This window comes from Stylophora pistillata, chromosome 3 (genome assembly GCF_964205215.1).
Source record: "Stylophora pistillata chromosome 3, jaStyPist1.2, whole genome shotgun sequence".
NCBI lineage: Eukaryota > Metazoa > Cnidaria > Anthozoa > Scleractinia > Pocilloporidae > Stylophora > Stylophora pistillata.
Window position 1 is genome coordinate 16,730,299 of NC_142521.1, and position 15,097 is coordinate 16,745,395.

Genomic DNA, 15,097 nt, shown 5'->3' on the forward strand with positions numbered 1-15,097 from the left:
CATTTTAGCCTTGTTAATATATCCAAATTATTCTGTTACCCCCACCGACGCAGCCCCAAACAGTTTCTTTCGAAACTATCAACCTCCATACAAAGCCTTATAAATTTAAGTATAACATTTCTTCGAATATCTCCCGCACGAAACATATCACAGACCTAAATCTTTGCGAGACTGTTTGAATGGTAATTTTCTTTTATGTCTTTGACTCTTTACCTTATTTGTTAAATGGTCAATTGATGATGGTGTGACGGTAAAAACCGACAATATATGTAATTGCAGTCGCAGTGAGATTTACACTTTCGATCGCTGACCACACGGGTGTTCTAGCCAAAAATGTCTTTATCGTGAGTTATACACTTGCTCTGATAAAACACAACTAACTACTGCATCTCATTCCAGACTAGAAGCGATGACTTAATATGTCAAAATGTAAGATGTACGACGTTAGGCAGCGTGCTGTCTTGATGACTCTTCTCTCGACTAAGTGCTTCGGTAATAGTTTGTTCTCTCAACTTTGACTTCTTAATCTTTTTTGGTGTGTGTTTTGGAAGCACAATGGGATGACAAAATGCTTTTTTTTTATGAAACAACTCCTCCGTTAGCAGTGCAAAATATGGTTTTGCCTCCAGTACGTAGATGCTTATCTGGAAACTGATCGACTGGGATGCGATCATGTAATGGGACTTTTTTCCCGTCAGATGCTCCCTTGGCCTTGTATTTGCTGTTGGTTTTCTCCAGACTCTGATCTCTAGCAATTTGAGCGGTTTCTGGCCTATCAGGCAGCTATTCTCTGTGACTTTCCAGGAGCGAAGCCACGTGTAGGTTAGGGCTTGGCCTCGGGAGCTCGAAGTACTCGAACGCACGTAATCAGTTCAAAGTAATCAGATCATAGAAAATCAATCATAAACGTTTATTTGAAGGGAGCGATGAATCACCAATACAAGGATTAGATTACAAATTGCGATGTAGCTGAGATGGCAGGGTCGTAGCAATGGTTGTGGTGATTATGTGGTTCGAGCTAAAGGCAAAGCGATACAAAAGGCTTATGTAAACTAATGCGGCTAAGGACACAAAATTTAAACAAGAGCACTCTTAGAGCATAGATCTTAAACTATAGCGGCACGATTACAACTAAAAATATGTAGCGAAGACTTACTTTGATCTTGCTCTTGCGAGGGTAGCAATTAACGGAACGATCACTCAGAGAAACGATAGCTACAACAGCGATAGTAGAAAAGGCGAGAACGCCGATGGCGAAACTTGACTGAATTGGATGTGGTGTCTCCGGCCACATGATTACAAAGGTCATATCACGCAACTTGCATTGACCACAGGAGTCTCAGCATGAATAATAATAAACCAAAGAAAAGTGTACAGAATCGCTCATGAACAAGTTATACAAACTAAACCAAAGAAAAAGGAAAATACGTTACGAAAGTAACATTCTCCTTCTCAATTGCTCGACGCCATTTTGTTACTTGTGAAAGCGGGAACTGGGATGGACGCAATCTTTACTTCCGATGTGCCCAGTCCTCTAGACGACCAACGACGCAGTGTTGCGGTAACCTTCTTCCCCTTCCCCAGACGGAAGAAAATAGACTGAACCATGGACAGAACATGATAATAATAAATTTTAGAGACCAAGCAAGTCATGACTCTGGTAATGTTCTCTTCAAAAAACTAAAAATATGCAGTTTTACAAAATGCAGACCATCGCAAACTTGACGTCAGCATTTTCAATCCTTTGGACGGACAGGGTTAGAAGCATTCATCTCTTTATCAACTCCAAAATGATTTAAAATGTACTTATATATTGAAAACTTAATTCAACCGAACTCTCCAAGGCAACTCGAGCATGAAATGAGTAATCTAAAGTGTTTTTCGTGGTATCATCTGATAACAACACGATTTTTTTCCTCAACTCATTTGCATGTCAATGTATTATTATGGTTACGTGAAAGCAAAGAAGGAAAACACGGAAATGAACCGTGTCCAAGGTTTCGTTGTGGACGCCTTTACGTGTAAACCTTGTGTTGATCGTTCGCTTCATCTTCGTTTCGCCTGAAGCATGTTACCTGACCATATTACTGTGATCATATTTGTGGGTTTATCCTTCGCACAAGGTATGTAAAATGAAATACATTTCTCCTCACTAAATGCTGGCAAAAGAGGGGTGATGTTGAAATAACGCTCGAGGTTGAAAGTTGCGTTTATGACACTCGTCGAAGACTTACGACATAAATGAATCATAACATTTACCTCATGTGAAAGAGATGGTTTTCCTTTGGTATTTCTTCTACTTTATGCGAAACTGACTGAGAGATATATTTAAATGTTTAGATTGGCTTACTAGGGGAATTCTTTGGAGCAATGTTGATGCTAACAGCAAACAACAAAATGTCAAGTTTGCTCTCTGTCTTTCGAACAATCGTCTTTAAAAAAGATTGAAAACGTTTATCGTCGGTTTCTTTTGCGGACATCTTGATTTCGAAATCAGAAGTTAAATTTTCGATTTGCAATTTCAGAGAAGTGGATTTGGTTATTCTTATCTATGATGGCTTTGAACAAGTCATGCGACTGATGAACAATGCTGGTTGCCTTTTATCAGTCGTACCTTAGTAATGGTATCTTATCATTCAGCATCGTTTTAACTTCGGCTGTCCTCTTCTTCTTTGGTTGCCAAATATCATCGAGGAAAACTGATTGGTTGTATCATTCAAGACAACGTTTCTTTACCACTATTAATTATTAACTCGAGCTAGTTTCCTTTTACAATTATAAAATTAGTAGAAAACAGTTGCTGAGGATATATTTCGTTTATTGAGCAGTGTTTGGCCCTAATTTTTAAATTGAGCTAGTTTCCTTTAGCATTAATAACTCATCAATTAAAAAATTTGCTCTGGACTCAATTTGTGTCTAACCATTGCGAGTCTAATGGAGTACAAGGCGTCTTTAAGCCTGGACTATTATTTTAATCAATTCTAGATGATTAACCGTGTCTTTCAATTATATTCTCTGAGATACTGGATGATAATACTCTAGTACCTTATAATTCTATTGTAAACAATAGAATTATACTAAATATTTTTGTCTTTGTTACAAAAACTCGCTGTTCCAAGGTCTTATGCACTTGAACAACTTGTTCTTCTTCTTCTTCCTCCGGTCTCATACCTGTACCCCTTCCTTTCTTCATCTTTCCTAAGTCTCACGGTTGGTTTGCAGACGCCCTGGGACAGACTTCGACTCCTGCTGTAATGCTAGCACCTACTCCATCTTCAATCATGGCCCCCATGTCATCACAAGCACCACCTACAGCGCCAGCGGAAGGTACCACGGAAAAAGGGAGCACGACACCAACCACAGAAACAATGAAACCAAGTAAGCAGTTGCCTGTCAGTTTCTTAATGCTTTCAATCAATTCTAGGCCTAATTGTCTGTGATACTTAAATCCCACGTCGCCTTTCAGGTCAATGACAAATCAATCGGCATTTCCTTGTAACTTGAAGATTTGTCAAACAAATAAAGTAACGACGCACAAGCTAAGAAATAAAATAGAAGGAAGGTTTTTTAAGATATAAGACAGAGCATATCCATTTACCTGTAGAAATGATTAACATGTAAATTCTCCCTATGATATCCACACATTATTCAGCAAACAGGTAATGAGAATACTCAAACCTATCAGGTAGAAGTTGTCATCTTGATCTAACACCAAATTCTCGTGACTAATTTAATTTCAAGGAAATTTGTAGCAGCTGGAGGAGAGAATTTTAAAACAATCAGATACTGGGAGTTAAAGCGTTACCGACAGGCAGAATACGTAATTTGATTCAGAAGGCTCATTATGCATGTGATTCAGCACCCATAATTAAATCAAGTGTTGTTTTTTGTACTCATGACGACAAATTTGGCTGATTGAAACATTCATTCGATGGGAATGAAGTTTGATGTTACCTATATTTTTATACTTATGTTTTTCGTATCCTTTGGGGGCGCATTGTAACGTCTGTTCTTCTTTAGCTTCTGCGACGATTAATTTTGTGGCAGAACAAACATGGAATGCATCCCTTGGAAAATCTGTGTCAGTGGAGTTCAAGGTTTTGGAAAACATAATATCCATGGAAGTAAGTCCGATTTTTCTGTCATCTGGTTAAGAAGACGAAATTAAGTTTTCATGTTTCTTCATTGAAGACGTTACACTAAGAAAGGGTTTAAGTCACAGTCTACTGCAGATCATTTCCAAAAATTTCCAAAAACATTCCGATTCCATGTTCCCAAATTGGAATATTTTTGTTGCCAAAACAGACACCGAATAATTAACAAATGTTAAACACCATGTGGCGTCTACCATTTATTTTGTAGCATAGCATTGATACATTGTAGCAAAAGAGTTTTCTTTTATTAAACAAATCTCACGTGACCAGAAAAAAAAACAAGCGCGCGGAAAACTAGTCTTTGCATTTCCTCACGTCAGCAGCGTACACCCATGGGCAAATGGTGGACGCTGGATTGACCAGTCAGAGCGCTTTACTTTGGTTATGTTATACACATGTTTTCATCCATAACTACAGCAAGGGAGGCATGGAAAAGCCGTAAAGGCTATTTAGATATGAAAGAGTCACTGAAACTGCTCTTCTCGCAATTTTCTCGTAAGACTGTTCCTCTGAATGAATTTGGAGCTCCAACTCAGCTTTTAAATTCTTCTGTTTGATGCTCAATAACTCTGGAATAGTTTTACATCCGACCGGGTGATGTGCATGTCTCCCGGGTAGGTTTATCTGGAGCACGTTCACACTGTTTCACAAGTTCGCATGAATTAAACGCCACTCTGGTCACCATTTTAAGTACCCTGTTACACTTGATCATTTGTCATGTTAACATATGAAATATTTTATTTGTATTACAATAGTCCAAGGAGAGGTGCTATAGTTTTTTACTGGATACTCAGGCTTTTTTACGATTTGAGTTCGCATACCTAATGTTTTATTAGCAATCGTCACAACGAAAGTAACTCCGTTGTGATTACTCCCATCCTGTAGATGAAATACATCTACAACGATTCCGAAAAGTACCACGACGTTAAAGTATCAGATGTGGCGTTCTCAAATAAAGGCGGTAAAGTTGGCGTGGAGGCGAAGTTATCCTTGGTTGTGAAGGGAAAAGAAACTGACTTCATCGAGACGGTGTTTACTAACAAAGTGAATAGTGGTCAGCTTCACAACTTAAAGGTTGTGAGTGGAAGTGCTGAATTCAATCCAGTAGGTCAGCGTATAATGACTAAACGACTGAAATGTCCGCCTTGTCAATCGTTTTTTTATTGAATAATGTGGACTGAACTTGGTTATGACCTAACATGCAGCTTGTCAGCAAACCACACACACTGTTCCCCCTGAAAACCATGTGAATCCCCTCCAAAATCCTCCGCTGCCGCAAGAGGATACATATTGGATGTGAGATAAAGAAAACAAAAAGTAAAACTGATTTAAAAATTTACATAATGATACATTTGAAACGCTGGATGTAAACATAGCACCCATTGATCTTGGCTGGTTCTCTCAGTAAGAATCTTTCTTAGGTGTATTTTCTCAAAATTGGATTCTGTCTTCCCTCGTGATCGTGTGTCACAGGTGTTGAATTCAAGGACTGGAAAGCTAAAAATTGCGAATGCGATAAGTGCAGCGGAGCTGGCGGTGAGATCACTATCGAGGGAACATATGTGCCAGAACAGCAATACAGCTGCAACGGGTTGAAGAATGAAAAGACGACAAAAGATTGTGTAAAGTACTGTGGTGCAGGTAGGAGACAATGCTGCAAGTAGTTGAAATAGTAACCTTAATAAATAATTATGATGGTGACACTCCATTCGACCGTGGTGGTAAAGGAAATTGCGAATGGTATTTAAACGGCAGTCGAAAGTACGATTTCTTCTACCTGAAGCTTTCTACAGAACTTGTATCTGTATCACCCATTTGATTTCGAAATGCACTAGAGGTAGTTGTATTCTCTTCCCGGTAATCGTTCGCGTCCTACAACCTCTGTGCTTGGTTTCCTTTGAGGAGCCCGTTAGCTTCTGCTCAAACTGAACAAGAGAAGCAACTTTAAGAAGCTGTTTAGTTTGATTATTTGTTACTTTGTATTATAAGCGCTTGGAAGTCACATCTGGATCGCTTATTCTCTCGGAAAGCAGTGATCGCTTATATTAAATTGCACTGCGACGAAATGATCCTTTGAGGGATAAGTAGTAAATCATACATGCCGAAGACATAATCATTGTTTGCATTTTCGAGCTTCGTGAAAGAACATCTTAATCAAGTACAGGTTGTGTGTTATTTTGATTCTAGTCAAGCAAGAGTGACCTAACTAAGCTTTTTAGCTGCTCAGTGCTCCTTACCAAACTAAGTTTATCTTCATTTGTATTTGGTAATTCTATTTAAATGTTTACGAGCAAGGGTGGTTATGATAAGTGGAGAACACGAAGTTCAATTGAGTTATATTTCAGGATATTTTAGGCAAAAGCATTAGACGTAATGGACGTGTCAGAGGAGGTGAACCATCGTAGCAGAAAATAATGTTTTATTAATTTTCCTTTTCAGTGGGAACAACGATTTCCTTTTTGGTCTTGGCTTTTGGGATGTTACTCTCGTTCAGGTAAAGGACTTGTACGAAGTAAAAACAAGTTACCCTCCTAAAAGTCCCTCTTTTTCCAACGACACCTTACTTTAATCTCATAAAAAGGAAGGGGGAAAGGGGATAGGTGAGGAAACAGGACCAGTGTCACTATTTCTTATTTTCTCTGTTGTTTCTGGTGTCTTCTGAAAATTTTAGTCACCGCCACTTTACAACGCTTTTCAAATATTCATCCTTCAAACTTATTACAATGCATCATGATGAAAACTCAACTATTTATTTTCCTAATTGATTTCTCAAATAAACGTTAACTTTGATAGAGATGTGCCAGATCATTTCGGTTACAAAATGCATAATCTTAATCTTAAAGATCCTCTCTCGTTTCTCTTCCCCTTTTTCTGGCAATCTACACCAGTGGAATTCGATTCCCAACATATACAAGGCCTTTAGTAGGAAAGCCCTTAGATCCAGGAGGGTTTAAAAGCAGTATTAACACTTTTCTTCATTTTGTTTTGATTCCACTCTTTACCTTTTCAGTTCGCAGTAGGGGCTGAGTGGAATTGGATATCAGACCTCCAAAACAAGAAAACATGATTTAACATTACTTTCTACTTTATGAGTCGTGCATTTTAATAGTCATTAGACTGCATTTTTGTAGGTGCGTTAGATACTCATATATATCGGACGACGTGATGTCTTTCTTAAAATTTTTGGAAATATTTACTACCCTCTTTCAAAAGCTGTGAGCCCATTATCTCTTCAACATGATGCTATGCGGCTGTTCAGTGATAAGTGACGTCAGAATGGGGTAAAAATAAAGAAGTTACTGGGATACGGGGCGTAGCCGAGTGTGTTATAACTGCACAGACCCACAGCAACATCATTGGAATCTATACTAGTACGGAGCCAGAAAAAAGTCTCAGCAGTGACTTTATCTATGCGTCTTTTCTTAAACAGATCATGTGCAAGAACTAATTAATTAAAAATGCTTGCGTAATTCAGCTATTATATAAAAGCTAACAACATTTGTTGGTTCAAGATGTAGTTATCGAATCTTGACTGTTAGCCCCGCTTGCTTAGTGAGATAATAAAACAAAAGTGTTCTGAAATCATTTCCGCTTTTCAAATTGAAGAATTGATTGTTTTAACAGAAAGATTACTTTGAAAACTGTTGGTCAGTCTCCGCTACATTTCTTACGATAAGCAAATGTAGCACTTAATTTTCTGCAAGGAGTATCTCCCCGTCGAGGATTTAGCTGACCAGACACACTAAGACTATGGAGTGACTGACTGCGAAGCGATCCCAAGAAGATTTATTATTACTTTCGTGTGTAACGTTCAGTTGTACGCTGGGCGTAGGTATCAGCATCCGGGATTTCATTAGAACTTTAACTTGCATTGATGAGAAAGGGAAGGAATCTATCAACTGTTGTGAACAAGTTACATCATGAACTTCTCTCATCCCGAAGAGGCCCAGTGAACAACTTCATATTTTCTTGAAATTTCACTTTTCCTGCCTTCTTTTTCAAAGGTATAAATTTTCCGTGACTCAACTTGATATTCCCCGATTTTTCCCATGTCTTGTAATTCATTTTAATTTGGCCCTGTGACAACCATGCCAAACATTTTCGTGTCGGGAACGAAACACTAAAAAAAGTATTGCTTTATGAAATAGCTTCTTGTTGACTGACCACAAAAACGAGGAAGGACAGAAGCCGTCTACTTTCAATCTCCTAGTTCAGCTGTCTGCAAACTTAAAATCCTCGTCTTCGAAATGTTGAGAGTAGACTTTGGTATCAGATGTCACTCTCAACTCTTTTGATCTTAATTTAGAGAAAATTGAGAGAATAGCATCGATACTTAACTTCCGAAGCTTAGAATCGTTAGGGTATTTGTGAAAAGACAAATCCGAATTCGTGGAAACATCGTGCCAGTTACAGACCCAATAAGGGTGAAATATTCTATACACTTCGCAATTAACTTGCCATATCCGCAACCGGTGTTTACCCATTTCAGACTACATGACCAAACAATGACGTATAAAGCGAAAGAGGTCTTTTACAGGTGTAACCGCCGCTGTTTTCGTTTGTAAGCTCAAAGAGGAGATTTTTTCTAGGAAAATCTAAGTAGACCGACTGTTCATAAGATGAGGTGTGATTAGAAAGTAGGTAAACACGGCTTTAAAATGAAATCATTCTCTGTCAAAATCTCTTAAAGCATAACAAAATGCAGACCATCGCAAACTTGACGTCAGCATTTTACATCATTTGGGTTGACAGGATTAGAAGCATTCATCTCTTTATCCACTCTGAAATTAATCAAAATGTACTAAGTGATAACTTAATTGAACCGAACTCTCTAATTAAAGGTAACTCGGTCGTGAAATGAGTGATACAAAGTGTTCTTCGAAGCATTAACTGATGAAAACAACACAATTTTGGCTCTCTTCATTTGCATGTCAAAGTATTACCATGGTTACGTCAAAACAAAGAAGAAAAACACAGAAATGAATTGTTTCCAAAGTATTTGGATGACGGTTTTCGTTGTGGACGTCGTTAAAATTTGTGTCGTTCGCTTGCCGTGCTTCGTTTCGCTTTAAACATGTTTCCTGACCAAATTGCTCTGCTCCTATTTGTGGGTTTATCCTTCGCACAAGGTATGTAAAAGAAGTGGGTGAAAATAGGGTGATGTTGAAGAGCGCTCGAGGTAGGAAGTAGCATTTATGACACTCGAAAGGCCTCGACATAGACTTACAAAAAGTATGAATCACGACGTTTACGTGATGTGAAAGAAAGATGTTTACCTTGGATAACTCTTCTACTTGATGCGAAACAACTGAGAAATATTTAAATGCTAAGATTAGCCTACTAGGGGATTTTCTTTGGAGCAATGCTGATGCGAACAGCAAACAACTTAATTTCAAGTTTGTCCTCTGTCTTTCGAACAATCGTCTGTTAAAAATTGAAAACATTTATCGTCGGTTTCCTTTAGAGAGATCTTGATTTCGAAATCAGCAGTAAACTTTTCGGTTTGCATTTTCAGAGAAAAGAACTTGATTTTTGTCATCTGTTTATTTATTAAAATTTTCTGTTTGAATTTTCAGAGAAAGTGGATCTGATTATTGTTTATTTATGATGGCTTTGAACAAGTCATGCGAATGATGAACAATGCTAGTTGCATCTTTCAGTCGTACATAGTAACGAAATCTTATCATTCTACTAGCATCGTTTCAAGCTTCGGTTTTCCCCTACTTCTTTAGTTACTAAATACCCTCGTATCATCCAAGAAAATGTTTCTTTTACACTATTAATTATTCACATGAGCTGGTTTCTTTTGGCATAACTACTTTATCAGAAGACAGTTGCTGAGGACTCATTCCGTGTTTAACCACAGGTGGCCAAGCTCTCTTTGAGAAGATAGTATTATAAAGCTTTGCATTGGATTTTAAGCTCCGCTACGTAACTCCGTAAATAATACAAAAAAAGAACTCTTGTTTCCTTGTAGCGATTTCAGGCCATTTCGTCACTTTAGCTAAGATCTCATCCCAATACTGCCTATGTTAAGAAGAAGGAAAGGGGTTACAACCAAGTAATAACCAGGAAAACCATGAGAGGCTATAGATGTTTTATCTAGGGTGCAATCGCAAAAAAATCATTAGAAGAATAAAAGGAAGAAATGAAAATGAAATGAAAAATTCAGACAAAAACTTCAAAAAAATTAATGGATGAGTTAGCGCGTAAGTAATGACGTCCTCTATCCTCAGTTTCAAAATGGGGTAGTATGTACTTCTCGAGGAAAATCACGGTGTGAATAAATATATACTAAAACATTGGATAGCTACTATCTCATCGCTTTTCTAAACATTGAATAGCTATTATCCCATTGCTTTTATACATACTAAAACAACTATTCACGTCACGGTCGGTGGTGAGTGGTGGATATCAAGTTAGCTCGCCGCTTCACGGCTCGGTAAAAATCCATCCATATATAGCCACCGACACTAAGGTAAATAGTTGTTAAATATCTGTTACATATTAATACATCAATCCATTTTGCTAGTGTCGCAGACCACGGCATCAAGTGTATCAAGCTTAGTGACACCAACGCCAAGTCATTCCACATCCAGTAGCAGCGCTAGCTCTAGTGTACACATAGAGCACAGCTCCAGCAGCACCTACAGCACAACTAAAGGACTCATCGCTTCGTCCCTCACAACCGAGGGAGGCCCAGGCCCTTCGTCAATAATCTCTACCTCAACAGTTTCTGTCACCCCCTCATCAACACCTCAACCGAATCAGTGTTCTACCAGCGAACAGCCTACCAAAGAATCAAGTATATGACGTTAAATGCACATTTGTCCTTCGCACTCTTCAAGATTTATCGTCATAACATTTAATTTGAGTTTTTACAGGATCCGGAGTTTTAAAAATCGAGACCGTTATTTATTCCTATCCTTCAAAGATACTCGTCAGTTTTACTGGCGGAAAGAACGTTGAAACATGGCCCACTAAATTGATTAATGAGAGTGCATTTACTGACATACTGAGATGTAATAAAAATATCTTCAGTTTTGGCCGCTCACCCGCATGTCGTCTTGTTCCCCTTGCCTGCACTGTATAACCTCTTTAGAAAATATATCCTAACGTCAAAAGAAAATAATGATAACGTACATCTCTTGTTTGTGACTTGATAGTGCTTTTCGTTTTGTCTCTTCAGCATGCGGCCAGTATGTTATTCACCTGCTCAATACTCCTTGGAAAGATGAGTACTTAAGTCAATCATCAATGGATTATAAGGAATTAAAAAATTTGTTATCAAGTCTAGTAAGTGCATCACGTTTTGCTTAGAGCCTCGGGCTTTACAAAGATAATACTTAAGTTCTTGCTCTTGAGAAACCTTCTCATAATTTTAGTCAATAAGAGTGCAACTGAACCTCTTCAAACCGGCCACCTAAGTAATAGCATAGTGACATTTCCGCTGGTGTAATGTGCGACTATGCCGTAAGTAGTAAAATTGAAATCAAGTTGAAAACCTGCTCGCAGGCTACACAGACGCCAGTAGACTGTAGGCAATCGGCTTCTATAACCTCGTTCCCAGCGTCTCTCATCTCCCCCCCTCCCCACCAACCCCCAACTCTTCTGTCGCTCCAGGGGACTGGAACGAAAGCACTGCTTTTTACCTTAGAGGAGGGTAACAATGGGGGTTTGACGGCTGTCAGTTTTTTTTTCGGATTTTGACGGTCGCTGGTTAAATTTTAGGGTTTGTGATGGATGACGGTTGAGTTTTTGGGGTTGGCAGCAATCAGAAAAATATTTCTTCTATGATTTTAAGTTGAAAGTTCTTCATCATTTGATATAAATTACTAACTATTTTGAGGTCTCCACTGTAATGGAGTGGGGTGTACTTCCAAGACTTCTAACAATAATTTGTGATTAGTTTCAAATAATACCTTACTTCCCACTTATTTTACTTCTTCTTGTTCCAGTTTTGTGACATTTTCAAGCACGTTGCATCTAAGGTGTGGCTATCAGAACTCACTTTCTCCAAAGGGAATGAAAATTGGACCATTGCAAAAGCCAAAGTATGCGTGGTTTTCAAACCTAGAGTCGATTTTTATATGGAAGACGCAAAACTCAATTTCACGACAAACTATACCTTTGAAGCAACCGGTAAGTGACGTTTATTAATTGAGAATCGCGCGCTCTGATAGATTAGGGGTTAAATCATGCATTTTGTGCAAGAGACGAAATTATTATTAGGAGTAAAGCTCACCTTGCACCGCACGATTTTGTGATGATTACAAGAAACAAGAGACAGATAAACTTACGCAAAAGAGGTACTTCTAATTATTATCCGCTAAATCACACCAGCTATCCATATGCTCTGTGAAAAATGTCAACATATCCCTATTTACTAAATTTATTCATCTATATAAATTATTATTTGAAATTTTTGCATCTCTATCATTATATCATAATTTTCATTCGACGATGTTTCCCTCGCACTTGTCCTCGGGAAATTCATCCGTGATGAAGCAATGACCCTAGCTTTGAGTGATATATAGATTTATCTAAATTTTCTTGTAGGAGTTACTTTCTCCGAATGGAGAACCAAGGTTGGCGAGTGCAAAAAGTGTGACGGAGTAGGTGGGCCATTTGTGATTGAAAGTGTTTGTGAGAGTAAGGAATACAGCTGTCAGGGACACAAAAACAAGTCACAAGAGTCAAAGGATTGTGTAAAGTATTGCCCTTCAGCTTCAAGTCTGGGTAGGATTGATAATGTCTCGTTAAAATTTATAATATTTCTAAATGTATCAAAGGAAAACATCGCTCAAAAACTCTTACTACTCTGCATTTACAACCATAAGTTCGATTAAATCTTTGTAAATTAAATTCCCTGGCTTCCCTAGTACAATTTTATTTCTATTCCTGTAGTATGGCTCTTGAGAAACTGGCTGACTTTGGGAAGATATTTTTCGATTTATTTTTCATCAGCCCAATGAACAGAACCAAATAACTACAAATCTGATCTACAGTAGTAACATTATAACACCAACTAGTTACAATACTTACCGAATTCTACGTTTGTCTCATCGCCAACTGTTTTAGTTTTACATAACACTTAATTAACAGCAAAACTTAGTAAAAGAAAAATCTTTTCTTTTCAGTCCCCACTATAGTAAAGCTATGTTACAATTCAGTAGAAGATATAATGTAAAAAAGACATCATATTTTTCATCAATCATTTGTTTATGTATTTACTAATTTGTTTATCTATTCTATCGTTTTCAGTGGTCGCCGCGGTTTCCAACCTTATTCTGGCCATGTGGATCTCTCTTTCTTTCAAGTAATGAAGAGTTTTTCATATGTAAATTTATGCTCCTATACATTTAATGGAAATCGTTTGTGACGCATTATAAATCGTCTGAATTAATTTTGATTTTCTGTTTGTTTTTACAGTTTTTAGGACGTGCTGACAGCCTCTGAAAGTTCGATGCAACAAAAAACTCGAAGCTTAAAGTCCAGCAGTATTTGTTTTTTTTATTGTTTTTTTTTTACGTAGAATACTTTTGTCTAGATTGTTTGATGTATATCGGATAAATAATACTTAGTTACCTAGTTAAGTATACCTTTTTGCCGCGCTAGATCAAAGTGATCTCAAATACCACAAAACAGAGTGTAAGCCCGCACCACGTGCGGAGGGACGGATACTATATTTTGGCGGCCATAAGTGTATATTCGCCCGCTCGCACACTCCCAGGGACCATCAATAAACACACACCATGTTGGATAGAACTAGTTTACTGAAATATCACGAGATATAGTGCTGGCCCGCACCGCGTGCGGAGGGACGGATACTACATGTTGGTAGGCATACACACATACATACATATAGGTTAATTGACCACTCCCAATAGGGGCTTTTCAGGGCCAACACCCACCCATCCCACCCAGGGGAGGACATCCACCACACAGTAATCTCGTGCGGGAGAAATTAACGTCTCCTACCCTTAACCCTGCAGGAGACAGGACCTACGGTTTATTCGTCCTTATCCGAGAAGACTAGAATATCTATCCATTTCTTGATTATAGAAAGGTAGCAAATTCTCCTCACTTATTTTAAGACCATGAGTATTGGTCCGGCCGGGGCCACTCGCACGAGTATTAATAATTTGCACTACAATTTAAAAGCGCTAACGGTTTGGGAACTGGGAAATCCGAATAACACCTAGTCCAAAGGCTCTCAGCAAACCTTGAGGCTGGAATTAGCGGTTTTGATTCCATTTCATTGCACACGACCCTGAAATGAGGCACACGAGTGTAAAGAAACACCACCGCCCGTGATGGATGTGGAATTTTGGGGTGATCGGAGCGTCCGGAGCGTAATTTACAGTATTTTGCTTTCAGTGGATTCGTTTGGTTGGCGTTACTCGCAGACGTATCCTGGAAAGGGTTATGTAGAGGGCATGAGCAGATGAACTAAAACCGATTGGCTGTATGTCTGCAACAAAACCATTGCTGTAAAGTAAATGAATTCATTCAGTATACATATGACAGCCGCCCAAGAAAATGTTACCACCAACTCATGTAATCCAGACCTGTAATGACTGCTCTTACTCGTTATTGTTGTATTAAAAATTTCTGTCGTGTAACACTTGAATTGTTTCAAACGGCTAACTTAATAACAAAAGTCATGTGGGACATGTTTACCCTGTACGTTACCTGCATTTGGGATCTACGTCAAAAGTGCTCCGGTTATACCTCAGCTAAAAGCGATGTAAAAACTCCCGCAACGATGTAGGGCAAATTTCGTCGGAGTTTGTACTATTTCGAAAACATATTCTCGAACATTATACCGCAGCCTACTGTTATTTCGTTTCACTTGTATTGAGAGTCGGCTTGTCTTCTAACAACGCCAATTCTCGTCAGACGGTCAAGAAGATAATGCTTCATAAAGCACTGAGGAAAGA

At 38.4% G+C, this 15,097-nt stretch overlaps 1 protein-coding gene across 1 annotated transcript; it reads left to right on the forward strand.

Moving 5' to 3' along the window:
* The first annotated feature begins 1,969 nt into the window (after positions 1 to 1,969).
* On the forward strand, positions 1,970 to 14,787 carry LOC148734764 (uncharacterized). The gene is made up of 13 exons (XM_088752828.1): positions 1,970 to 2,123; positions 3,223 to 3,378; positions 4,021 to 4,124; positions 5,040 to 5,262; positions 5,628 to 5,795; positions 6,594 to 6,648; positions 9,284 to 9,333; positions 10,687 to 10,959; positions 11,344 to 11,450; positions 12,113 to 12,296; positions 12,714 to 12,893; positions 13,419 to 13,473; positions 13,587 to 14,787. The coding sequence occupies exons 1-13, from the start codon at positions 2,069 to 2,071 to the stop codon at positions 13,591 to 13,593; spliced, it is 1,617 nt and encodes a 538-aa protein (XP_088608954.1). The 5' UTR covers positions 1,970 to 2,068; the 3' UTR covers positions 13,594 to 14,787.
* The last annotated feature ends 310 nt before the right edge of the window (positions 14,788 to 15,097 follow it).